The sequence below is a fragment of the Phaethon lepturus genome, unplaced genomic scaffold (assembly GCF_000687285.1).
Source record: "Phaethon lepturus isolate BGI_N335 unplaced genomic scaffold, ASM68728v1 scaffold20589, whole genome shotgun sequence".
Classification (NCBI taxonomy): domain Eukaryota; kingdom Metazoa; phylum Chordata; class Aves; order Phaethontiformes; family Phaethontidae; genus Phaethon; species Phaethon lepturus.
In genome coordinates, this window is record NW_010561625.1 from 33,233 (window position 1) to 60,181 (window position 26,949).

The window sequence follows — 26,949 nt, forward strand, 5'->3', positions numbered from 1 at the left end:
AAATTCCAGTTTTGCTGTTGAGTCTGATAAATGTTAGTTATGAACTTACAACATCTTACTGGAGTAAAGAACAACAGATGTAGGTATATAGATCTACATCTTCCCCTTTTTCCTATCTCTTCTCCCCAGCTCATTTTCAAATCTAGTTACGGTAATGATTATGCTATTCATAAATCACATGAATGCACAGATATTTGCATCTAGCGTTATGTTCCAGGTGACTGTTTTATCTGCAGAATTACTTTTTACTTTGTTTTTTACCACCGCCTACCTAAAGAGTTTGAATACTGGATGGATGACTATATTAGTAGATCATAGAAGGAGAGGAGGAGCTGATATGCAGCTGCTTTCCATGAATAATAGTTTAAGAGGGTCGGTCAGCAGGCAGCAAACCAATTTCAGCTGTATTAAGCAGACAGTCTATTAGAGTCTGCTGGTATGTATTCCAACTAGTTCTGTGCCCCAGCTACACTGAATCTACTGATCACTGTCTAAATAAGCTGGCGATACATATTGTGGGTTTGTTTTTTTTCACAGAAGAGATTCTACGAAACTTACCATCTCTTGCACAAACCCAGTTAATTTTCTGAAACAAACTGCAGATGCCATTACAACATGACAGTATTGCCTTACTGGTTTTTGTTCAATTAATTATATTGTCGTAACAGATTAATGAAGTTATATTCATGTGATTCTTTCCAGGGAGAAACAGGATTTGCTGGTTTTCCTGGACAACCTGGCTATCCAGGCATACAGGTAAAAAAACCCAAAACACAAACATGCATGTGCATGCACATGCACACACACACACACACTCCCCTATATAAATGCTAGTGATTCCTCCCAAATGTACCTGCTTATCAGACCATTTCCTTTTATACAGTCATAATCACCTTTAAGATTTACTGTTTTCATGATAGTTATAGTTACTGAACACTGCAGTAGTAAATAACAATGTAAGTAAACATTCCTGCTTAGTGCATAATGAGAGTAGCAATTCCATGTTGCCTACCACAGGAATCGGTTAATCCCAATTGCCAATAGTTACCTTTAACTATACCAGTATAGCTAGCTAATCCATGAATTGTAGTACTCTGCAAGTTATTCATGGCTGAGCTGCATTCCCCAGAGAGGTATGCTAGGTAAAGGAACCTGCGACTTAAGGAACAGTATAAACTTTTGGTCTATGAACTAGTATAATAATTGGCACCAAAGGAGGTGGCAAAATTTGATTCAGATGGGCTTGTTTGCATGACTTACCAAAATATCTCTGCATGTGTTCAACCTGTTCACATAAGTACTGAGATGCTTAACATAATGGAAATTGGACTCCTTCCAACTTTGTTTAAACATTTCCTACTTTGCTCACGTGGGTGATGCTAGCCATTTTTGTTTATTTTGCAATACATGCTGCTTTCCATTAGGGATTAGAAGTGTAGGTGTCACATCCGGGGAGCTTAGTAGTAGAAGAGAATATTCATCTGAACAGCACAGAAGAGATGCTTAATACAATTTCAGAAGACCCGGGTTCCAGTCTAGTGACATTTCAGGATATAAATTTATGGAATTATCTTCTGCAAACTGCAGAACCAATGATCTTATTTGTAATTCTGACTACTAGATCATGTTGTAATTCTGACTGTCAAACAACAAAAACTTGAATGAAAGGAACCATTATATTTTCTATGGAATCTACAATGCCAAAGCACATTCAGAATGAAAAAAATGTTCTGGATGCTACTCTAGAAGGAGCAGTGAGTCTAGCCAGGGGGGAGGTCTAGGGAGTCACTGGGATAGGGCCCAAGTGGTCAGCAGTGTATGAGCAAGGGAAGTGAAATGCTGCAACAGGGAAGGTGGGTAACAGGATCATCAGTAGAGACAGCAAGGTTGAAAAAGCTCAAAGTTATTACCACAAGACAGAGGACAAAATATTGCAGAAATTGTGACACTAATGAACTTGGCTCTAAGTATTCTGAAATACAAAAGTCAAGAAGTGTTTATTTCCCTCTGAAATGATCTTTTTGGTATAAAGCAGTAACTTTTCTTAAAGCACGATTAGTTGCATCTGTGAATTCAGAGGAATGACACTGAAAAGATTTGAGCAAGAATCACCTCTGTTACCAATTGAAGGTTACGATTAGAACACACTACATAATCTGTGATGACAAAAGGGAGTAAACTGTGGCTGGTCCAAACTTGCCATAAGTAGTGTACTGCTAAAGACACAGTTGAAAGCAGACAAAAAGGAACAAAGAGGTTTTCAAGAAGCAGGTTTACAAATGAGAAATGACAAACACATGGAGTAAGTAAGTAAAAGTACAATAAAAACATCTGGTTTAGTCAGAGGCATACTTGTTTCAAAGTTTGGACTGCCAGGAGAGTGCTAGATCAGCTTCTTCAGCCAAGATTTCATTTATGTAGTCTTAGTTGGGTGGAAAAAAGATTGCCCATGGATGTTCATTTTTCTCCCATTTGCTCATTATCAGCTTCACAGTAACGTGGGATCATTCAGATACCAGACACACACATTGCATGCCTTATTTAAACAGAAAGATCATTACAGTCCATTACTCCCCAGAAGTAGAATAAAACCTTAAGTGTTTTGTTGTTACAAAGTACTCAACCTGATATGCATATTGTTTTAGTTGGGGGCATCATTAACAAACTTGAGACAAGACATTGTATAGACAGAACAGTGCGTTCTTCAATCTCCATTGATTAGCCCACAGCCTGACAAGCCATCAATTAACACTACAAACAATAAGCAAAAAAAAATTAGTTGTTGGAAGATTATGCTAGGGAAAAGTTTGATTGCCTACAGTAATGATTTGGAAAGGTGAAATTACAATTGCTAATGCATGGAACAAAAGAAAATGATCAAGTATAGACAAAACTTTAAAAAAATCAGGTTAACTCATACAGATATGCAAAATTTTGAGTGATTTGCACAGATGCTGTAGTTTTGCTTGGGGAACAATTGGATAAATCTGATTATTCCTGAAAAGTCCAGCTCTATCTAGACTGCATCTGCTCTTCATCTGGTCTCACCAGGTATTGCTTATGATCTGCTAAAAATCACATAAACTGGAGGAACAAGAATATGATTAAAAACCCTCCTGAGAATAGCTCATTCTCATGTAAATTTTCTGAAATAAACACGTTCAAAGAGGATCGAAAATGCATTCATATGAGATAGAGACTCAGAAAAAAACCCAGTTACATTCAAAGTAGATTTCATCTTAAAAAAAAAAGTTATCTGTTGCTTAAAGCAAAGAATGGACTTCAAGGAATTGTTGGTGTACCTTTTGATCCCTAAGTCTGGACACTGACAACACTGTGTGGGTCTTGAACATGAGCCAGCAACATGCCCTTGCTGCAAAGGCAGCTAATGATATCCTGGTCTGCATTAGGAAAAGATTGCCAGCAGGCTGAGGGAAGTGATCCTTGCTCTCTTCTTGGCACTGATCTCCATCTTTGTAGATATTCTAAAGCTGTCTGGACATAGTCCTGGGCAACCACCTCTAGATGGTCCTGCTTGAGCAGGGGAGTTGGACCAGATGACCTCCAGAAGCCTGTTCTAACCTCAACCATTCTGTGATAAATTTAAAAGAGACACAGAATACCTTCTTCAGACAAAATACAAGGGGGGATATGAGTCCTGTTGAAATCACTCCGAGACCATTTGTCTCTGTTACTAATGGAATAAGTCTCATTAAAATAATGAATGGTCTTTACAGGCAGTGTAAAACGTTCTTGGCCATTGACATTATATAAGGATATAGAAACTTACAGAACAAATAACAGTGTTTAATGCCTAATAGGGATATCAGTAAAACTGAGAAGTGATTATAAGCTTTAAGATGACTCCAGGTCACAGAATACAGTAGCTATATGCTTCTGTTGGATGTTTTTGGCTTTTTCTTTTTAATAAACTGTTGGCAAGTCGAGTGTCCTGACATTTTGATTGGAAGAGAAAACAGTATCAGTCAACAAAATAATCCAAACATACATATGCCACTATGTGGGAGTGTACCAACAGTGAAAACACAGCAAGTACGAAGCTGCCATCCAGAGAGGGTCGTAAGACCTAACGTCATAAAGACAGAGATTTTTCAGAGACCACCACTGGAATTTGTCACTTAAGGAGATACCAAGAAGTGAAATTTTTGATCTTGGCTCATTAACTCTTCAGTTCTTTGCTGGGTTCTGGTTGTGTCATTTTAAAATCAGCATGAAAGTCATAGAAGTTGGGCCATATCCATCTACTGTACAAATCTTTGATACTTTTATCATAATTAAATTAAATCTCAGAAGAATTAAGTTTATCAGAAGAGGAAAAATGCTAGGTTTATTTTTTCTTTCCTGCCACAGAGAAGACTCTTCTATGTCATTAGGGAAGACAAATTTACATTCCTGTTTAAAATAGCCAAAGACGACACAAGGATGTTATTTCATTTTGCAAGATATAGTCAAAGGGAAAGGGCCAGCTAAGATGCCAAAGGTCGAGAGGACAGCAGTCAGTGACAGCTCCGGAACTGTTTAAATATCAGAGAGATACCAATTTAAAAAAAAAGCCTGGAAAGAGGCATGGACTCCTTGTTTTCACTTGTTTAAGAATGGGTATCCAGTTTTGCAGTCCCAGTTCTCCCTGTTTGTGTCCTAAAAGGCCCTGAACTCCAGTCCCAGGAATGCACCCTCACTACGCAATTCCCACATTCACATTCTTGTTTTCTCAGTTCCCATTTGCTGCAGAGAGCAAGGCTGATTCCTAATCTACAAAGCAAAAAGTCTAATACAATTTACCACATAAAAGACTTCCCTAAAGTCCACTTCACTTGAAATTCTAAATATCAAGATCCAAGTTAATTTAGAAATCCTCCAAGCAGAAGTGATTTTCCTTGCCATTAGTAGGCACTTTTATGCTTCTCTGATGCAGATGTTTTGAACTTCTTATAAGAACTTTGAATATCTCTTACCATCTCTTACTATCTGTCGGACTGTGAAACCTATTTTCTTAAATGCTTATCTGTCATCATAAATGTAATTTCCAGATTCTGGTACAGTATTCTGAGGCAAATTACAGCTTGGTGGTTAGATTGAAACATCTCAATTAAATGGGTACTGATTTACTGTAATTGATTAATCTTTACAATAAATGAATAAAATCAGATACAGCAGTCACAAGTTCTGAAGAGTCAGGTAGATATGTGTGGTAGGTATATTACTGTTTAGTCACTAGTATCCTGAAAGATTATTATTTTAAATCTTTTTGCCTGGTTTTAAATGCTATAAACTATCAAAATCGAGTCTCCCAGGTGATACATGTCACATCCTTATATATCCCACCATTGTTGAAATTTTGAGTTGCATGCTAGCACACTGCATATTTGTACATATCAGTAAAATTTATTGTTGGACTCTTACAGGGGGATCCAGGAGAAGAAGGGCCCCCAGGTCCTCCTGGAGCTATTGGAACTCCGTTGCTTCCTATAAAAGGTTGTAGCTAGTTTTAACTAGTCTTTCTGCTGTATAAAGTGTGTAGGACCTATTTTGCTAAAGTGTTTGAAAGTGATCACTAGGGATTCAGGGGACAGGATCCTAAAACATTATCTTTCTAGTGGCCACAATCTGTGTGTATTTGTCTCTCCCTGATCTCTACTGGAACTATGTTAAACATACAAGTTTCAGATTAAATGTTTGCTTGAAAGATCTTCATGCATACAGTCACAGCTAGATCTGTGGGACTATCCCTAGTCATTGGACCTAAGCATATTTAAGCCCATGCTGGATAATGGATGGCAAATAAGAAAACCAGCCTTCCCATTGTAATTTAGAATTCCTATTTTCAGAATTGCCACAACACACAGATTTTAGACTGCAATTAAGCTTACAGGATTTCACCCCTCATATGCAATAGGAACTAGTACTCGCAGCAGAATACCTGTCAATCTTCTTACCTTCCTACCTAAACCTCAGGCTGGGTTTTTATGTCCCGGCTCCTTTTACCCCCATCTTTATCATCTAATTGGTGAAAAGGTGTGTGGGAGTTCTTATTTCTTAGCAGAAAGCAGCAGGGAACAGCCAAGCCTGCTGCCTGTAAGGGATTTGCTTCAGCGTCTCACACTTGGGGAACTTGTATTGTAAGAACATTTTAAACAGAGAACTTACCATAAATTGTATTTCTAGTGCAGCAAGTGCTAATCGTGAATACAGAAGTAAGTTACAACACAACTTGCACAAACAGCAGAACTGTTTGAGAACAGAACTACTACCAATATTTTGTTTTTCCAACTTAATGAAGCCCTTTATATCTGATTCAGGTTTTTCTTATCACTATGTAATTACAACTGTTAAATTTATTCATTACAGCAATTTTGAAAATACACTTTTTAAAATTTGGATAATTTCAGCTAGGATGATCCTGAAATGACCTCCCTGTGTGCACTGCCAAATGTGTATAATGTGACAGGCACATTTATTTTAAATGCTATATGTATTTATTTTGGGCAAACACTTTGCTCAGCATTCTGAAATACATAGCACAGAGATCCTACTACACAGTGACAAAGAGTTAAAACTGCCCAAAAGTGAGAAGGAATCCATAGAAAAGTAACCAAATCCTCCCACCTTAAAATTAAATTGTTACACATTTAAAAATGTTTCATAAACAAAAGAAGTTACTGCATTTTACTTTTGTGTAGTTCCCCAATTATAATTTTGGTTGCAGTTTAATTTAGATTTAAGCTGTCAGTTGCCTAAAGTGTTCAATTCACATGTTTTTATAATTCTGTGTAGGTCCACAAGGAGATCCTGGATATCCGGGACCTGCTGGTGACATGGGGTCAGTTGGCCCAATTGGTCCTGCAGGCCTGCTAGGAAGACCAGGAGTTGATGGAACAAGTAAGAGAAGTAGGGGATAAAATGTGAACTATATACCAGTAGGAGAGAAAGCAGCTAAAAGAAAACTGTTCTTTGTTCTTGTTTGATGCCAGTTACCAACAGTAAGGATTCGAGCTCTACAGAGAGTTCAATAATATCAGCTCAGCACTTAGTGGCCAAAAAAGAACCAAAATGATCCAAACAGAACATTAGGAATTACTAGAAAAGGAACAGAAGACCAAGCAGAATGCTACCATGCACTGTAAATCCATGGTATGCCTGTATCTGGAGTACTGTGCTCAAAAATTCTATTCTCCATCTCAAAAAGATATAAAGGAAGATGATGAGCATGACTTTGCTCTGCATAAGGAACTATCATAAACTGGGATGTCTGGAAAAAAGATAATGGGGAGGAGGAAAAGAAGCATTTGAAGGTATAAAGCAGGAGCCTCTTTTCCTGTGAATCCTGGAAAACCTAAAGATTTAGATTTAAGTGTTATACAGAAGTTCTTCTTCAGGACAGTTCTGAATGGTCTGTAATTTCCTCCTTGATACCTTGTAGTAATTGTTACTATGAAGCTGTATGGGCCGTATAGCATTATTTTCTTTATAGGTCTGCCTGGCCTGCCAGGAGTAAGTGGGGCACCAGGACCTCAAGGTTTTCAAGGTGATCCTGGTTTCCCTGGAACAGGTGAATCAATCCCAGGAAGACCTGGATTCCCTGGACCACCAGGCCTACCAGGACAGCCAGGAAGACAAGGCTTACCTGGACTACCCAGTAGGTTCAACAGCAACTTATATGGCGAGAATATAATTCTGCATACTCATAGCTTCATTGCTTTTGTTGGTCCTACAAAACTCACAGAGGTGAAAAGTGCATTTTAACAGATTATATTAAACTTCACATGTGATGCAGAAAACAAGTTTTTCCTGTTAGTTGTCAATCAGTGAGATGTCAAGACTTTCATAGTTTTCTGGGTGATTTAAACCCACAAAGTAACATAACTTAAAACTTACCCCAAAGTAACCTTATATAACAAAGGTCCCTAAAAATCTATCACCGGAAGTTAAAAATACAGCAAACTGGGGAGGAAACCCAAATCAGCATCCTTTAGTAAAGAAATGAGAGTCGTAAAAATCTACAGTGGAAAAAGGAAGAAGTAGTGGTAATGAAAAGACAATGCGTCAGCATCAACTTTAGCCAAACTCACTCTTGTATTATGATCTATAAGCAATGACTTGTAAAGCATTTCATAAGATCCTAAGCTGTAGAAACAGTCAACCTGGTTTATACTAGCTGTACAATTTGTTTTTTTCAAAGGTGTAATCTGTACTGGCAGAGGGGTCCCTGGACAACCTGGAGCAAAAGGTCAGACAGGCCTTCCGGGAAGAAAAGGTGAAAAAGGAGAAAAGGGTAAGTATGCCTGGATAGCAAAAACTTGAATATTGAACAATTTGAAAATAGACCTTTGCCAGATGTCTCAGACCTAAATTTGAAAAAGGTTTATGCTAACTTGGAGGGTAAGGCCTATCAAAGCGTGGAGTTAAATGGCCTGTTGACACTGAAGCTTCTAAATCAGTAGAGTCACGTCAGCGCAGCAGTTACTGAGCACTGTAAAAAGACTGATACGTTTTGCTCTTTTGAAGACCATAATGAGATACAATGGTATATGCACTACTCACACAGGAAAGAAGGGCAGTGTTATTTTTTGTGTATTAATATTGCAACTATTTCAATGTAATTTTGACACATTCACATAGGAAATCAAGGCCTCTGCTCATGTAGTGCTGGTCCTCCTGGTCCCCGTGGTATGCAAGGACCTCCAGGTACTCAAGGAAAAAAAGGACAAATGGGATATCCTGGAAGACATGGAGAAAAGGGCGATCCAGGCTTATCTGGTGCAATGGGATCACCAGGGCTCCCTGTGAGTAGTTTTCATGGGCTTCAGTAAATAAATAACATCAAGTTACCACTTATGCAGGAGGCAATTAAGCAGAGTGGTGGAGGAACTGCCCTGGGAAAACAATCTGAAAGTTTTATCTACATTTGGTTATTACAGTCTTGTTGGAGGATGCATTTTTATCAGCTGCTATCTGATTTGCCTTGCGGCAGTGGGTAGTTTTACACCGAGGGACAGAATCCCATGCTGTGTTTTTGGGGTGGTCAGGAGGCTTAGGAAATCTGGTGTATGTTCACCTTGTTTTGTTTTTACTTTTAGTTTTGAATACCCATTGTTTTTCTTGAAAACATTGTAGATGCCCAAATTGCTCCACTGATTTTTCAGTTATTTTAAAGGAAAGCATTTCCAGCAAAACTTTATCAAGGCAAACAATTGCATGATGTCGGCAGGTCAAGATGGATTTTATGTCAACATCAACCAGGGTGGGGGGCAGTTCCGAAGAAAAAGGAACCCTTGATTTTGTTCAGGCATTTCAAGTAATTTTCTTTATTCCTTTTTTGGAAATTAATTGAAAAGCTTGATTTATTTGGCATGCTTAATTTTTTTTTTATGACGTAGTCTGAACATAGAGTCTTTCCCTCCCACGGAGTCTGGAAGGCATTGCTATCTGTTAATGTTTATCCCATTACTGTTCCATATTACTTTATAATCTTCCATTTTCAGTCACTACTCAGCCAAAGTTTGTTCTCCACAAGTATCAGCCACCATAACAAGACAAGGCATTGCCTATGACATAGGTATTAGCAATGAAGCTGAATTGGAATAAAAATTTTGCCCTTGATTTAATATTTCTTAGAAGGAAAAATGACTATAACCATCAAAATGAAGACTTTTAATTTGCTTGAATAACTTCCTTGCAATGTAACCATTTCATTTCAAGCTCCTCAAGAGCAGAAGCTGAACAAACTTTTTGGTAGTAAAGATTCTGAGTACTAAAATCATTTGACATTGGCGTACAATGTTCATTTTTTCCTAAGACCAGTTCATTCCATTGTTAACAAATCTGACATCCTGTTTTTCATGGAAAAAACCTTTTAAAGATTTTTCATGGCGAGGTGAGGAGAAGGAAATAATTAAGAAATATTTAAAAGGTACCTTTAGGTCATGTGTGTATTTCTACTTTAGTATTGGCTGTCAGCAGGATTAACCAAAAAAATGAATTTGAGCTCAAACCCTAAATGTTTCCTGGGTCAGTAATTCACTGGGTGATACTTGTTGCCCAATTCAGTGAAACTAGCTGTTACTTTTGGAAATGGATTTATTTTCTTTAATGTGCTTTATATAGTTTATCTAATTCCCCACAGTGAGCAATAACTCAAAACACCACTTAATCTAACTGCCTCAGGAATACATTATAAGATGATTTATTGGACTTGCTGTGATTTTGTTCCACTTGTTCTGGTCTGGCATGTGGACCATACATGTAGGATGCTGCATACCAAAATGATGCCAAATAGAGGGGTTTTTTTAATATACTTTCTTGTGTGTGAGAGCAATTTCTTTGAAAATGTAGGTAGATATGCTTGGCATATGATTGTTCCATTATGGGGTTTTTTGCTTGAGTTTTTTTAGAGGTTTTAATAGCAGAACTCTTTTTTCACATAAGGAATTGCTTAAAACTTTCCAGAATGTTTTCTTTCAAAAGAAAAAAAAAACAAAACAAAACCATTGCAAGACTGAAGGAAGGAGGTGGAGAGGCTCTGTCTTTCTAGTTCCAATGGTTACATTACAAGGTTTGCATTTGGTTTTATTTTCTTAAAATCCTATTACCTGAGTGGATTATGTGAGATTTTGATCTTTTTGTTATTTTTGAAAGCATGCCTTAATCCTTGTGGTTCTGAAGGAAAGCTTGAAGCATTATCCTGAACGTTTTGGTGTTCTTAGGTTACTTAAGTGCGAAACAAGGACAAAGTAATCAGTTTGGAAAGAAAGAATTCACTTTGATACAGAAGTGCTTTGGTCTAATGGATTTCCTACATATATATACACACTTTTTCCATTTTGCTGCTTTCTTGTCTTCCCAAATATGCCATTTTGTTTTCCAAACACTAGTAACTGGTCACTGACAACTTGAAGATCTAGACATTTTAACAAATAGTCACTGCTAGTTTCAGATACACAACATTCTTCAGAAGTCTCCTGCCTGCTTTACAGTTGTCATGATTTACAATCACTTTATAAATTGTATTTTCTCCACTTTTTTCTTAGTGAAAGATTTTGAATAACAGAGGAAACTGGCTAGATAGCCCAGTTTTTCAACTTCAGTGGCCTTTTACTTCTGTGTGCATTTCACTTGGTAAAATACATTTACCTACATGTACTGTTGCAAGATCAGATCCTCACCAATGACGATATGCAAACTGCACTCTGCTTGGAGAACTGAGAGCACAAATCATCACAAAAATATAAAAAAGTACTTTTCCCCTCTAAACCTGTCAAGCCATAGATTCTTCTGTCAATATCAGGTACTAAACTAGACATAGATGAAATTTTTTATTGGCAGCTTTGTGGGCTTTCACTCAGAAAAAACCCCATCACTTACCCACTGCCATGTTCACCTCTGGGAGGACAGCCTCATCCAGCAGTCACCACGCTCCAGAGATTCCCTTCCTGTGAAGCCTTGGTGGACTGTGGGTTGAAATCTGCAGTGGGAAGAGTTTGTGAATCACTTGCATCTTAGTATTCTTGCATTTACAGCCACAGCTGTATACAGCCATGGACCCAATTCTTCTAGCTTTACCATTTCTTATAGTTGTGTACCTGTGCATTTGGCAGCCAGGCTGAAAAGGCCAGGTGCCATTCACGCACTTCTTTATAGATGTCAGAAGAGATAAGCATTTCTTTTTGGCACATTACGTTAATTGGCCTGGTTTTGGGAAGCAATGCAAGAGCAAGAGATATATATATCTAATTTTCCCCTCAATTTCCACATTGATTCCTTGCTGGAGATAACGGACAACTTTTTTTTTTTTTTTTTGTCAATGGCAAGGGGATACCCGGTTCTGCTGGACAACATGGTGAAAAAGGAGAGAAGGGTGATCCAGGAAGAGTTAGAATAAAAGGTAAATGCACATTTTGTCATTAGCCTTTTTGTTTCCAATACAATGCCTAGGCAATAGTGTGAGAAAACCATATTCATCTACTTTTTAATAAAGTCATTACTTTAGTAAGTTACTGAAGCCTAGAGGTCATGCATATCCAAACAGCTTTCTTGGTACCATCTTGTTCAACAGCTTGTTATTAATGCTAACAAATGACTTTTCATGTCATGTCATTGGTAATCAGGGTCTTACAGAGGTTAATATAGCAAAGATTAAACAGAATACAATTATTATGAAAGTATGAAGAAATATTATTGACAGAAGCCACCTCCTGAAGTATCATATACAGACAACATCCCAGCTGTTATCTCAACTTAAACCACCAACATTCTTCTTGGGGAGAATTCAAAGTCTCAATGGCTATTCAGATTCCTGCTCTGATTTCTAAAAATTAATATTGACCAGGCATTGAAGAGAAACAATAGGCCACCAGTTGCACAACTGAAATTCTTGTAATTAAATAGATCAAATCCTCTCCACAGTTATGGTTATGATTTGCAAAAGCAAAAGACAGAACAACAAATTACAGCAATCTGATGGCAAAGCTTAGTTAGAAATGCTAAACTAATTATTCAGACAAAAGATTGTCCATCTTATTGTTTGTGAACAATTAGCTTAGCTTGGGATGCCTGTGTTTGCTTACAGATGTTGGAGCAGAGCAAAACATTTGCTGTTTATTTGCAAAAGATTTCTTGGCACAGCAAAATGAATCTTTGGGTTAGAATATTTTTATTGTCCTTAATACAAAAAATTACATTTTCATAAATATCAGTGCAAGAGAAATCTAGGGGAAAAAAAGAAAAATCTTTTGAGAATATTAATGCAAATATTCTGCATCATATGGCATTGCTATATCCTGATTTCACTGAAATCATGAATAAAACTGACTGATTTCAACAGCAAAATGTTTTCACTCTGTATATGGCATTAACAAAAGCCACATTCTTGTGGTGCCTGTAAACAGATCTTTTACAGAGAGACCAAATTGTTCCATGAGGTGTCCAACTACATACTGCCTTCCTAAGCCTAAAATACCTCGTTAAGGAAATGGGAATTCAAGAACTGGAAATACAGATATGATGAATGGTTACCCAGCATTTACCTGAGCAGAAATAAAAAACAAAACAAAACAAAACTTGCTGCAAATACACATTTTTGTTAATTGTTTTAAGGAATAAAAGGTGAAAGAGGTCCTACTGGGCTTCCAGGATTTCCAGGCCAAAGAGGTAATGATGGCAGAGATGGGGAACTAGGATTGCCTGGGGAAAAAGGAGCTGAGGTATGCTTGACTTTCTCAGATTTTTTTTTTTTTCTCCATTTCAATTAACATACTGTCTTATGAAAGGGCTAGCTACTTAAAGAAAAGTAACATCATATTCCAAATTCCTAGCAGATTAATCACTTTTATCGTTTTATGTTAGCCTAAATAAAAAATTGTAGTTTTTCTCTGTTGAAAAAATTATTTCCTTGCAAGTACTACTGTTTATTTTGGTATTCCTGAATATAATTTCTGCATATACTGTGTGCCAATATTAAGGAATCAGGAAGGAAAAAAACCCAACAAAACTCTACCTTTTACTTGTCTATTGCCTTTGAATATTTAAAACTACTATCAACCATGTAGTCGCTTCATTGTGGAAGAGTGGTTTCTCCAGATAATTCTCTAACATGGCTTTTAATAATCCTAGAGAGGAAAGAAATTAGATCTTGTTATTGCTTATCAACAATTTCTTTGTTTTAGGGTGATTCTGGAGTAGCACTGCCTGGTGATAAAGGACTCCCTGGGGTCCGAGGACTTCCTGGGGTAAAAGGACAGATGGGATTGCCTGGTTTGGGGTTTCCCGGCTCTCCAGGAGTCAGAGGCAACCCTGGAGACTTTGGTGATACTGGTAACATTGGCCCACCTGGTCCAAAGGGCCAGAAAGGTAATTTTGAATGTTTACATTAAGAACCAAATAACAAAATACATACTTGGTAGCATCCATTACATTTTCATATGTATTAAATACAGTGTTATTCATTTATAGTGAAAACCAACTTTGCAAGCTCAGTGGTCATGTGAGATACGGCCACTGAAGGGTACGGTACTGTCAGCATTTAGCAGCAGACGCTAGTGAGACTATGAATTGCTAGGGGCCTTAAATCTGCAACGTTCCACCTGCACACTATTAGAGGAATTATTTTCTGGAGTGAAGAGTATTCCTGAGTATAAGGATATGCAAGGCAATGCTTTTTTGCTGAAGGAGCAGGAAAATACAAGCATAGTTAAGGCTTGGTCTGTTTTTTGGTTATAAAAAAATCGTTACCAAAATTTAAAAAATCTACACCAATAGCAATATGTGTGAACCAGAAATGTACATAGAATTGAGAAGAAAATTTTTCTTTTGCAAAAGAGACTATTGTAAAGAAATTTCTGTGACAAGTAAAAAAAAAATCTATCTTCACAGAATACAACTGTAATACAACAATTTGAATCATTATCGATATTCTATACAAGTGTCCAGAAAAAAGGTATTTTAAGATTCTCCATCAAACCTTAAGTAATATGGAAATAACAATGTGCACTAACAGTCCCTTCTGTTTACCTTTGCACATCTGGTTGGTTAGATCCACAGAAATATAACAGGAAATGTTCAGACTCCATGTATTCTAAAACCAAATAGGCCAGTTTCTTTCTCCCTCTTGCTTCAGGTGAGACTGTCTGCATTACGTTACCATACCCTGGAAATCCAGGTCCCCCAGGTTTTAAAGGTGTTCAAGGTATGTTTACAGATGGGAGAACTTTTGGGTTTAATAGAAATGGGAGTTTTAAGTTGCTAATTAAAAAAAAAAGAAGCTGTCCTAAAAAGATATACTATTCTAGTTTTTCAACAGATACATGTCTCAAAATGTAAAACTGCAAATACAGAGGAATACTCTCATGTAATAGAACCAAGGGCTGCAGTTTGCATGATCAGGAAGAGTGCAGGCTGCCTCCATAGAAATGGCCAAAGGAAGGTAGCTTGAAATTCTGTTCTACCTCAATTGAAATGCATGAGAGAGTCTGTAAAGTACACAGATGTCTGGAGTCAGATAAAAGCTAGGATATGTACATCTGGATACCAGGGAAAAAAAAAATGTGTGCAAGACAAAGATATGCAGCAAGTCTGTAATACCTAAACCGATATTACTCATGGCAATTTGCAGTTGAGCCCTGAAGCTTGAATACTTATTAGCATTGCTTCAGCTTGTTCAACTTTATTTAAATTCAAAGAACTTACCCAGGAGCAGGCAAAATGTTGCTAGTGACAACCTTCAAAACATTTGAAATACCCCAGAAAATCCTGATCAGAACAAATGGAGATACTGGATTTTCAACCTCCTTAATATAGTGTTGCACAGCTCCCTGACATCAGTATTGTGGGTGGTAGTTAAATTTTATACAGACCTGAAAAGGGATTAGCGTATTGAGCTCATCTGCACCATTCCAGAAGCAGCATATAGTACAGGAGAATATAAGTATGTGAGTTGACACCTGTCATTCACTAGGTTAATGTTACAGGACACCAACAATATTAAAATGTTATAGGATTATTTTTTTCCTTAATTTATTCTGGTGATTTTCAGACTGCTGTTTATGCATTAGGGAACAAGACCATTTAGAAAAACAGCAACGATGCATTTGGTTGTGACTTGGGTGGTGGCTTTTGCCCAAAATGTTAGAAGCAGATAAAATCCACTTTTCTTCAAAGTACATGAATTTGCATGGGATAAAGAAGCAATACTGTTTCCTTAAATCACACATTTTAGAGCCCTGTCAGTTTTTTACATCTACATTTACATTTTTACATTACATTTTCTTTCTGTTTCCAGGACCAAAGGGTTTAAAAGGACACCCTGGTCATCCTGGACCAAATGGTTTTGATGGGCAAAAAGGGCATCGAGGCCGGCCAGGAGCAGGAATCCCCGGGCCAGAAGGTGAATTGTGCTTTTTTTAATCCAGGAGACCTGCAGGTCAAGCTGTAATGCATACACGCAGGGTAAGGTAGCTACCATGGTAGAATACAATAGGAAGCACATTTCAATGAAACCTAATGGAAGAGGAATCTTTACCGGTTTCCCATTCTTTCCTTCAGCATTGCAGGTGCTGCAATGACCTAAAGTTCAGTGACCAGAGAAGAACTGTTCTCAGAAAACAGAGAATAATTACTATCATTTTAGCAAAGGGTTTGAACTGGACAGGAGTGACAGTACACAAGATAGATGCTGCCCCAAAGAAAACCACTGTCACTTGCCACAGGAATAATTCCCTCCTTCAATCCTCATGTATCATTAGCTGTAAATGAGAAACCTGAATCACAGAATCATTAAGGTTGGAAAAGACCTTTAAGATCATCAAGTCCAACCATCAACCCAACACCACCATGCCCACTAAACCGTGTCCCAAAGTGCCATGTCTACACGTTTTTGAATACTTCAAGAGATGGCGACTCCACCACCTCCCCGGGCAGCCGGTTCCAATGTTTGACCACTCTCAGTACAGAAATTTTTCCTAATATCCAATCTAAACCTCCCCTGGCACAACTTGAGGCCATTTCCATTTGTTCTATCACTAGTTACTTGGGAGAAGAGACCAACACCCACCTCACTACAACCCCCTTTCAGGTAGTTGCAGAGAGTGATAAGGTCTCTCCTTGGCCTCCTCTTCTCCAGACTGAACCACCCCAGTTCCCTCAGCCGCTCCTCACAAGACTTGTGCTCCAGACCCCTCACCAGCTTTGTTGCCCTTCCCTGGACACACTCGAACACCTCAACATCCTTCTTGTAGTGAAGGGCCCAAAGCTGAACACAGTATTCGAGGTACGGCCTCACCAGTGCTCAGTACAGGAGTACAATCACTTCCCTACTCCTGCTGGCCACACTATTTTTGATGCAGGCCAGGACGCTGTTGGCCTTCTGGGCCACCTGGGCACACTGCTGGCTCATGTTAAGCCAACTGTCGACCAGCACCCCCAGGTCCCTTTCCGCCGGGCAGCTCTCCAGCCACTCCTCCCCAAGCCTGTAGCATTGCATGGGGTTGTTGTGGCCAAAGTGCAGGACGCGACACTTTTTAATGTATGATGTTATTTTTTCTTTGCAAAGTGTTAATTTAATTTAGTTATGGTTAAATTTGCGTTATAATTTTCCACAGTTCTGGAAAAAAAAACCCAACATAAAGCCAACTTCTGAATTATGCCCTATTTGAATTTAAAAATCATATCAACAGGCTTTCGAGGCAAAGCTGGTGATCCTGGTGATGAAGGTGAAAGAGGATCTTCAGTTGATGGTAAAAATGGCCCTCCAGGTCCACCTGGCATCGATGGTCAGAAAGGTATTCCCGGTGATACCACATATGGTCCTCCAGGAATCCCAGGCAACAGGGGACTGCCAGGACCACCTGGTGCACAAGGAGCAAGGGGTGATCCAGGCATTACTGGGCTTCGAGGTATGAGCCAGTTTTCATGAAGCATTTCCATGTGTTCACAGGAGAAAATCTGAACAAAGTTGGTCCCAATTCAGAGAAAACTTACTCTTATCTGGATCCGTAGTGGTGACTGAACAGTATGCCCTATTTTTACATTTACATTTTTACAGTTAGGTTGATCATCCACTGAGGACATCTGCACTGCAGAGGGGGAAGATGCCTTTACATGGATGGAATAACAGTGCAGCTTCCTGTTCTTACTACTGTTACTTGCTGCCTAGTGGCCATCTGTGCTTAGGGCGTCCTGCTCTGCCACACAGATAGTCCCTGCCTCAGATTGCTTACTCAAATCTGAAAAGACTGGCAAAAGGTGGGAGAACACTCAGAGAGAGTGGGGTGAATTTCTTTGCCCAGAGTTATATAATATAATCCTCCATATCTTGGGCACTAAACTCCTTGTTTCTGCAGGGGAGTTTTGCTGGTTGTTGCAGATGTCTCCACTTCCTTCCCACTTTATAGCCATTTTTTTCCTTTTATAGGCCTTCCTTTTGCCTGTCCCTAAGCAGACACACACCCCCTTCTGTGCACGGAACACCTACAGAACGGACCCGAGAGCTGTGTAGCTGGTGCACACCAGTGAGCTCCTTCCATTCTGCTCCTGTGCATCAGAAACTAGCTTTTTGTGACAAAGTCCTCCTCACCTGTAGGTGAGAGCTGAATTCATATTTGCTCCTTAAAGAAAGAGGCTCTCCACAACAGCCAATTCTAAATTGCAGAGAAGGATCAGTTTTCACAAGCCATGCAAAACCTAGAGGATAAGCAAGATATTACAATAACTGAACATGTAATTTCAAAATTATAATCTGGAATTCTGAGGGATGGTGAGTAATGCAAGTAAACAGTTGCTTTTTGTTTCCAGGACAGCCTGGTACCCCAGGATTTCCAGGTGCCAAAGGTTTTAGAGGCCCAGAAGGTGATATAGGAGCACCAGGCTGTCCGGGCTTCCCTGGTCTACCATGTGACGCAGGCTTACCAGGGCCACCAGGACGCAGAGGTGTCATGGGCCCGCCAGGACCTCAAGGTACACAACATCCGTCAGGTTGCCTCACGGCTCTAAGCTTTGCACATCTTTTCTACCAGATTTAATCACATGATTTTTGTGGCTGGCATGACAAATATTTCCACGGGCGCTGCTCATTAGTGGGAGGGTACATTATGTTTTGCACGTTTCCTTCAACTCAAGGAATGTATAGTGTGCATCTCAGATGTTTGCCAATTTTCCTTCCCTTCCCATACTGTTCGTTAATGGGCCAAATCACAGTGTGCTCACTGTCAAGTAATAAACAGAAGAGCCACCTCTTATTCTGTTGTCCCGAGTAACTTAACTGAGCTCCTGGCATTACTGTTATGCTTCTATGTTCAGTATTCTTAAACGGAAGTGTTATTTACGGAGAGGTAGGAGACATATACATCAAAAGTATTTATGAATTAGTAGGGATTTTTCACAGGGCACTTCTACTGATATGTCTCTCGCTGAAGAAATACAAGAAAACAAACATTCCAGGTGAAAAATCTAGGCAGAGCCAGGACTCCAGCATGGTAGCAAAGTTTCCAAGTTTTGCCATGTTTTATGGTATTCCAATTTATACCAAAATCTACCACTTTCTACTTTTTAGATACAATTGCTGAACCCTCGTTCTGCATTTACATACATCGATTAAAGCTCTTTTTCTCAGGTTTACCAGGCTTTAAAGGTCAGAGGGGAGACAGGGGCCTAGCTGGGCCACCTGGAATCAAAGGTCTCAAAGGCTCTCCTGGCTCACAAGGTCCCCCAGGTCCTCCAGGCTCCCGAGGACTTCCAGGACTTCCGGGCAATAAAGGACCACCTGGTTTCCCAGGACAAACGGGTATGTTAAACATCCTGCAAACCACCTCATCTTATAACTTCCCTTGCAGAGGGATCTAGTTCTACTGCTGTTAAAGCTAGGACGTACTTTGCAGCTTCCCCCCTTTCCAGCTTCGAGAATAAGACCCTGCAGCAGGGTAGAGGAAATAACAATAGCATCCTTTGTTCTTTCTAATAAAAACTAAGGGATGGAAATAATTTGATGCATCTTGATGCATCCTGGTGCTTTAGTTGTTTTACAACATTGACATATTTCCATGTATTATTTCCTGAGTATTTGTAATAGGTTGTTGTTATAATATGCTATAATAAGAACGATATACTTTTTATTACATCCAGACTATCTCCTACAGTCTGTGATTGTATGCTGATAAGTAAGCGGAGAAATAGCTTCGCATTATGTCTAATATTTATAAAAAGTACAACCTTCGTCACAAATAATCACTGGCTATTGGGCAAAAGTTCTGAGTAACAACAGCAAGATCCTGTTTTCCTCTGTCTGTCATCTGGACAGTAGGAGTCATGATTTCCAATCGCCACATGCAAAACCTGGTGGCGTCTTAGGCTATGCATCGTATTTCAGATGTGTTGGGGATAGCTGCTTTAGTAGTAAGTGTAGCCTAAATCTTCAGTGGGTGGCTGCAGGGAGGGGAAAGATGTTTCTTTGCTTCAAGGGGATCTGTATTTCAAGACAAGCTTGATCTTGGCGTGAAGCCATGCTCCGACTACTGGTTCTCTAGCTTTGCTCATTTCCTAAGGTGTCCTTCTAAACTTCCTGCCTTTTGCTTTATACTCTTCCTTAGAATATGACAGCAACAGCATAGCAGACTGAATATGTAAATAAAGCATTTAATATTACCAGGAAGCAAAGGGATTCAAGGACCCCAAGGATTCCCAGGACTCCCAGGAACACAAGGCCCAATGGGAATCTCCGGTGTAAAAGGTGAAGAAGGAGAAATGGGTCCACCTGGGCCTAGTGGAGAATGTGGGGATATGGGAATAAAAGGTTTGTAAAAATCTGCCTCACTCTGTAGTTATATTACTGCTATGTTTAGTTTTGTTACAACTGTGTTAGGAATAAATTTACTTTTTCTTCTTGTTATAAAGGTATATTCACTTAGAGATACTAAATACTAAATCCAGCTCTCTTTCTTACGGGTGCATAATGAAAAATAACTAAAGAAAAATTAATTTCACTCAGATCAACAGGTGCATTTACCACTAAATCAGAGTAAGATCACTTATTCAAACAAACTTTGAATTTTGCCCTGTACACATCTGAAACTTTAGATTTTTCAAGTTTTCTATCATTATTGTCTGTGTTCTTCAATCTATGCAACAACATACAGATTTACTGACATTCCATGTATTTGGTTCAAAGGTGAAAGAGGGCCTCCAGGAGACAGTGGCTGCATTAACATCCGTCTTGAGAAAGGACAAAAGGGGGAACCAGGATTTCCTGGTGAGAATGGATTTAGAGGTGAAAGAGGTAAGTTCATAAAGCACACATACACATTCATCTGATATAAATCACTGGTGTTCTTCACAGGTTTGGACACGTAGCTGCAGTGACGTCCAACTAACTTACTGTGTTTATAGATTCCTAAACTAGCTGGCTAATTTCTTTGGACAATTACTAAGGCAATACCCAAAGTGTGATAGCATAGCCGTATTCAAGACAAGCGTCAAATAATGGCTTGACTGTATTAGTCATTATCTTGTTCTGCAATTCACTCCAGGTGAAAAAGGCAGTACTGGTTCCAGAGGCACCCCAGGATTTCCAGGGAAGAATGGTGTCCCAGGACTGCCAGGTGACCATGGTGACACTGGACTGATGGGGTTTCCAGGATCACAGGGTTTCCCAGGACCAAAGGGTTTTAAAGGAATTATGGGTTTTCAAGGACAGCCAGGTGACCAGGTAAGCTGAAAGTGGTAGTGAAATGTCAAAGAGCCTCTCCCCTCTCTCCTAGCTGCATGTTGTGATTTTGTTACATTGCCACTTACGTGGAAGTCCAGGCTACACTGCACCAATGCGGGAGGGGAGCAAAAAATGGATCCCCAATCAAGTCTTTAACATTATTCCTAAGAACAGATTGACAAATCACTGCAGCGATCATAACATAGCAGCAGCACAAGTATGAAATGAATATATAGCTGCTTCTTCATATATCGCTATATGGAGCAGCCAAGCCAATAGACAAGACAAACCAAGTCTTCTGTGCCCATACCCACAACTTGCACCAAACGGAACCCAGGCAATACTGCTCAAGAACAAATATGCAAAGCCGCACATATATCGCATATGGATATAAGGTAAAATTCTTCACTGGCTTGTATGCTAGGTAGACAGGCAGTGAGATTACATGTAGCATAAAAGCACAATTTTTTTGGGTAAAGGGGCATATCTGTGCTTGGCTTGTCTATTATATTTCTTGGAAGAGAATCTGTTTTGCTGATTATATGTCATTATTCAAAAGGAAAAATAGAGAAATCTTTACATTTTTACTGTTACACCACAACATATTTCTAGTTAATGTTTACAGTAAATTTTGGGTAACATACAACAATATTTGGTACATTTTTATGGTACCTTTTAAATCAAATTACTCAAGCCACTTGTGGGGAATTTAAGCTGTTTGAGCCAAGAGTTAGCATAAACTATAAAAGCACAAATTCAAAATTATTAGTAAGTCTAATCTACACTTTCTTGGAAGTGTTAGTGGTCAGTATTAGACATGCAACAAAGACAGCATGCTTGTCTGTTGAGCTTAAGATACCATTTCGCTATTCTTATTGCTGGTCCATTTACCAGTGTACGAGAACCAAATGCTCTTACAGATCATTCCTGCCGCACATATCGTATGTCAAACATTTTTATTTCATTTTTAAAAAAAATCAGGGTGATGCTGGCTTACCAGGAATCCCTGGAAATCCAGGACTGACTGGCCCAAAAGGATCTAAAGGTAATGAGTTTATACAGACGTGCTCTTGAAAAGAGCAATATTACTAGGATGGATATGCTCTGATAGATGGCGAGTATTCACTAGAAAAGGGAAAACAGGACAGAAGTGAAAATAATTGAAACATGATTGTCATTAGAAACAAGTCTGACTTACCTGAAGGCAAAATTTGTCTTGTTCCTTGTAATGTAGGTCTTACTAATTGAGAAGATGAATTTGTGTCAAGTTTTATAGATTTTAAAAATTCCGTCAAATGCATGTAGAAATCCACTCTGATGGATCTGTAAAATTTGTCAAATCAAATAAGAGAAAATGCAATCATTTATGGTATTATGGCATATTATAGAAATATGTAGAATTTTAAAAATATTACAACACTATTTATAATTTCTTTTATATGATTTATTTTCTAGTGCTTTTCTGGATATGATTTTTGAATTCTTGGAACTTCTGAAAGTGTAGTGTAATAAATCCGGCAGTTTTCATAACCTTGCACGCAAAACTGAGTGAAAAGAAAGTTTTGCATGTTGTTTTTTGCATAGGTAAAGATTATTCTGAAAAATTTATCTATAGTATTTAGATTTTAAAAAGCATTTCAAAGAATTACAAAATGGTGTCATCCATCGTATCTCAAATTTCCTTGGAACAGGATTTCATTACTAATAAATACAAAATTAAATTATTGCCTGGAAAAACGCATTAAGGGAACAGGAGAAATTATTTACTCAGTTACATTTTCCATTTCTTAAAAAATTCAAGACCTTCTCAAACCAGGGAATATATTCCCACCAAAAAAAAGTAAAGAACAATACTCAATATAAAGAGAACTTTTATGAAATGTATTGAAAGCAAATTTAATGGAAAAGTTATCCTTAAAACTAAAGCAGGAAACAGCCAGTAAAGGTGGGGAGTGCCATGGCGGAGGATTTCTAGCAACAGTTGAACTTGATATTTCCTCCTAACTCTTCACAGCAAAATCAGACAACAAAGCTAGAGACAGCATGAATAGGTAGGAGAGGTCAGACGTTTATAAAGACATTGTAAGGCAAAATTGCTTGGAATTAATGATTCTGTGATAAACAGGAATTTCAGCACAGATGTAAAGAAGAAAGTGTGCTGGCTTAAAGTCCCCAGCTAGTCCCTAAAAGGTCTGTACTGAGTAAATAGACTCACACTGTATTGATTTTGCACATCCTCACAAACCTATGTAAGGAACTCTCTTTGTTTAATAGTGTTAGGGAATTTAAGTGATATCTTTCATTTTCAGTATATGCTGTCAGTATTGGGAAGTTCCTATAATTTTTGGTTTACACATACTACACATAATTTTTGGTTAACACAAACTGACTTAGTATTTCAAGACAAGATGATCTGGCAGATAATTTGCATGCGCCAAAGCATTTTTCATTCTGTGTTCTCTCAGTCCCTTTTATAGCTGTTAATATCTACGAGTAAATTATCTGATCTTACAAAATTGTCCAGCTTTGGTTTTGTGGATGAAAAGGATATTTGTATGAAATGAAAGTCATTGTACCTCAACAGGCAAGAGAGGTGACCCAACTCCTCTGCTTGGTCTACATGGTCAGAAAGGGCCTCCCGGAGATCCAGGATTACCAGGTACCTCTGATAGAAGAAAAAATTGAATGTAAGAACTTACTTTGTCCAAGTTTTGTTTGCAGAGAGGGAGCTCCACTTCCTGTGCATATTGAGGGGTATTTTCTATAGTTATAAATCCAGAGATCGGAGAGGCATCACAACATGCACTATGGCTAGCATGCACACAGGAGGTAGAGTCTCCTGTTGTCTAGTACAGCACTGACGAACATACCTATACTTTCCCGAATAAAGCCTGGCTTGGCTATACCTTGCTAGCCATTTCTGCTCTTTCAGCTATCACCAGAGAGATCAGTATAATCCTTTGCTTAATAAATAGATGCAAGGATCTGAAGCATTTGCATAAAATCCTTTCTAGTCAAGAAACCCCTTACTGTACTTTTATATTTTTAAACTTATTATGAGATGAAGAATGGGCAACTTTAAACAAATAAATGCTAGATTATTTTTTCTTTTTAAGGACTCTGTGGATTCCCAGGAGAGAAGGGTTCACCAGGTATCCAAGGGCAACCTGGAAGACCAGGATCCAAGGGTGAGCCTGGATACCCAGGAATACCCGGATTTCCAGGTAATGACAAAAGTTTGAAATATAGTGCCACGTAACAGCTCAAAAGAGATATGGAACAGGAAGGTGCAGCTGAGGCAGCACATCTGTGCAGGAGGCTAGAGAAATCAGAGATCACATGAAAGCGTGTATTGAAAGCTATTTCAGTACCTATAGACAGCAGCAATAGTCTGCTCAGAGTCTCAGAGAGCAAGATCCATCAATTCTTCATACATTCCCATACACTTTCAGGTACTTCTAACTCAGTGTGCTGCACAGCATGAAAAAGAAAATTAACAGTTTAACAGATTTGCATATTGACAGATTTTTTTTTCCCCCCCACACACTCAGGAGCTGCAGGCCCTCAGGGATTGCCAGGAGAACCTGGAGAAAAAGGGAAACATGGAATTTTGGGACCTCCAGGATTGCAAGGATTAGCTGGATCCCAGGGCAGAAAAGGTAAACAGTATACAGTGCAGTTCTACTGGTAATGTAACAGCACCAGATATAAAATACCCTTTTAGTAGTGAAAATGGAAGAGGCCTAACTGTAAGCATGATTTTGATTGTGTATTCTCTTAAACTGCTAGAAGAATTAAGCCAGTTCCCATCACCTTTGAAAAGTATCATAAATGCTACCTCAGAAAGTTGGCTACAACCTAAAATGAGTAAGGAAGAAAGTAGAAGCAGATTCTGGCTCAGCTGATGTAACTGATGGCAGAAGTTAAGGAAAGGAAAGGGAGCTTGTAGCAATTCAGATGTTTCACTGTCACTTCAATGATGCTGTGTTCTACCGTTTCACCAGGGAGTGCCACTGTTACTCTACAAAACCAGCAGACTGCTATGGACAGTTTTGTCTTACAAATTGGTTTTAAAATTGTGATAACTCGGGTTGGTTTCTGTTGGGTTTTTTTGTTGTTCTGTTTTCTCCCAAATCTGATTTTTGGTGGATTTAATGCAGAAATGTTTCCCCCAAATCCTAATTTACACATCTCACAAGGATTGTTATGTTTAGATTGAACAACAGTTCATCTATACGGTTGTTTTTGTTGAAGAGCATTGTTAACATTTACTACACTCAGAATAATACATTGAAATTATAAGTTACATTTATAAAGAAAAGTAATCAGCTATGTACTTTGTATCCTCTCTCTGTTACAGTGTGCTTCATAACCAGTTCCTGGACAGGAAGAATAATATTAGTGACCCATATACAGAAATCACAGTAAAGTAACACTCAGGGCTATGATAAATGGTTAGAGGGGACAACAGATTCACTTGTTCAAATTCAGCGTAAGGAAAAATTGAGATTGTTTCTTATAAGCTACTAAAAATTTAAATGAAAAATGAAAACCATTTATGATTGCTTGCAGTAAAGCAAGCGGTGCTGATTTAAACTGTCATGACAGATTCCTTGCTGGTGCATAATCTGCAAGAGAACATTTAATTGTTGCAAACAATATTTGTTGTAACAAAGGCAGAGATCTTCAGCGACAGGGACATCTAAATTGAGAGGGGTGGGGGAAAAAAAAAAAGGCATTCTTCTGCTGAAAACTTCCTAGTAGCAGATGGACTCTTTCCTTCTCACAAGTGCAAGACACTTCTATATTGTACAGAGGTTATCGCAAGCCCTGCACAGGAAACCTAACAAATTAACACACATGCTGCAGAGGGAAAAGTTCAGTTCCAAATGGAAATTCATTAGAGACCAAGTTGCCTGCTAAGCCTGAGGATTCTATATATTGCCAGGATAGCTGAAAAGAAGGTTAACACCTCTGAAATTATACCCAGTAACGAAAACTGAATGGAATTTGTATTCCAATTCAATTGGAGAATACAGAACTTAACACTATTTTCAATAAATATTGTTGCTAGCCTTGGAAGTGAAATGGTTAATTGACTGTTCATAGCTAAGTACACGGCATTCTTAGTTTAACTGCTTCTCATTTACATGAAATGTCTTGTGCCTGAAGAATTTCTAGATTAAAAAAAAATAGTTAAACAGCATCTACCGAAGCATAATCACTTTTTCTTTATTACAGAGATAGTTTTACTAGTTAAGGGCTCAGTCTGGCAAGTCTTACTTGTATGAGTAATCCTTGATGAAGCAAGTAATATTAAGAACATCAGCAGGATTACTTGTGAGTAGAAGCTGAATTGGGCTGTAAAATACAGAAACTGGTTCATACATAGGTCAGCCAATTCAGCTGTACCTAGAAATATGGGACTATAGCAACCCAAAAATCTAGAATTAGAAGTGCTGATATTATAATGGATTGTTGGCAAATATGTCAGAAATTCCCTGGAAAGCAAGTAAATCAAGCCAATCTTGACTGAATGAGCTAAAGATCAAAAATTTTTAAATGGTGACCTGGGTGCCAAAAATTGTTGGGAGTTCATAATCATTTTAAAATACCACTGTTAAATTCCCCAAATTGGCATGCAACTCTTACATAAATTTGAAAATGGGACCATCCCCAAAGCACAAGCAGGCTACGGAAAGCAGGACTGAAACTTAGAATGTCATTAAAAGTTAAAGAGC

General features: G+C 38.5%; 1 protein-coding gene across 1 annotated transcript in view; it reads left to right on the forward strand.

Moving 5' to 3' along the window:
• COL4A4 (collagen, type IV, alpha 4) overlaps positions 1-26,949 on the forward strand; it is a 66,980-nt gene that overhangs the window by 25,993 nt on the left and 14,038 nt on the right. Inside the window, exons 16-35 of the mRNA XM_010294064.1 lie at positions 703-756; positions 5,427-5,496; positions 6,796-6,900; positions 7,493-7,657; positions 8,201-8,293; positions 8,641-8,804; positions 11,830-11,902; positions 13,114-13,220; positions 13,683-13,866; positions 14,633-14,701; positions 15,794-15,898; positions 17,187-17,405; positions 18,304-18,465; positions 19,121-19,291; positions 20,153-20,296; positions 20,672-20,779; positions 21,030-21,208; positions 22,190-22,253; positions 24,325-24,432; positions 24,760-24,867. Coding sequence (XP_010292366.1) covers positions 703-756; positions 5,427-5,496; positions 6,796-6,900; positions 7,493-7,657; positions 8,201-8,293; positions 8,641-8,804; positions 11,830-11,902; positions 13,114-13,220; positions 13,683-13,866; positions 14,633-14,701; positions 15,794-15,898; positions 17,187-17,405; positions 18,304-18,465; positions 19,121-19,291; positions 20,153-20,296; positions 20,672-20,779; positions 21,030-21,208; positions 22,190-22,253; positions 24,325-24,432; positions 24,760-24,867 — 2,452 coding nt within the window. The remainder of the gene's footprint in view (positions 1-702; positions 757-5,426; positions 5,497-6,795; positions 6,901-7,492; positions 7,658-8,200; positions 8,294-8,640; positions 8,805-11,829; positions 11,903-13,113; positions 13,221-13,682; positions 13,867-14,632; positions 14,702-15,793; positions 15,899-17,186; positions 17,406-18,303; positions 18,466-19,120; positions 19,292-20,152; positions 20,297-20,671; positions 20,780-21,029; positions 21,209-22,189; positions 22,254-24,324; positions 24,433-24,759; positions 24,868-26,949) is intronic.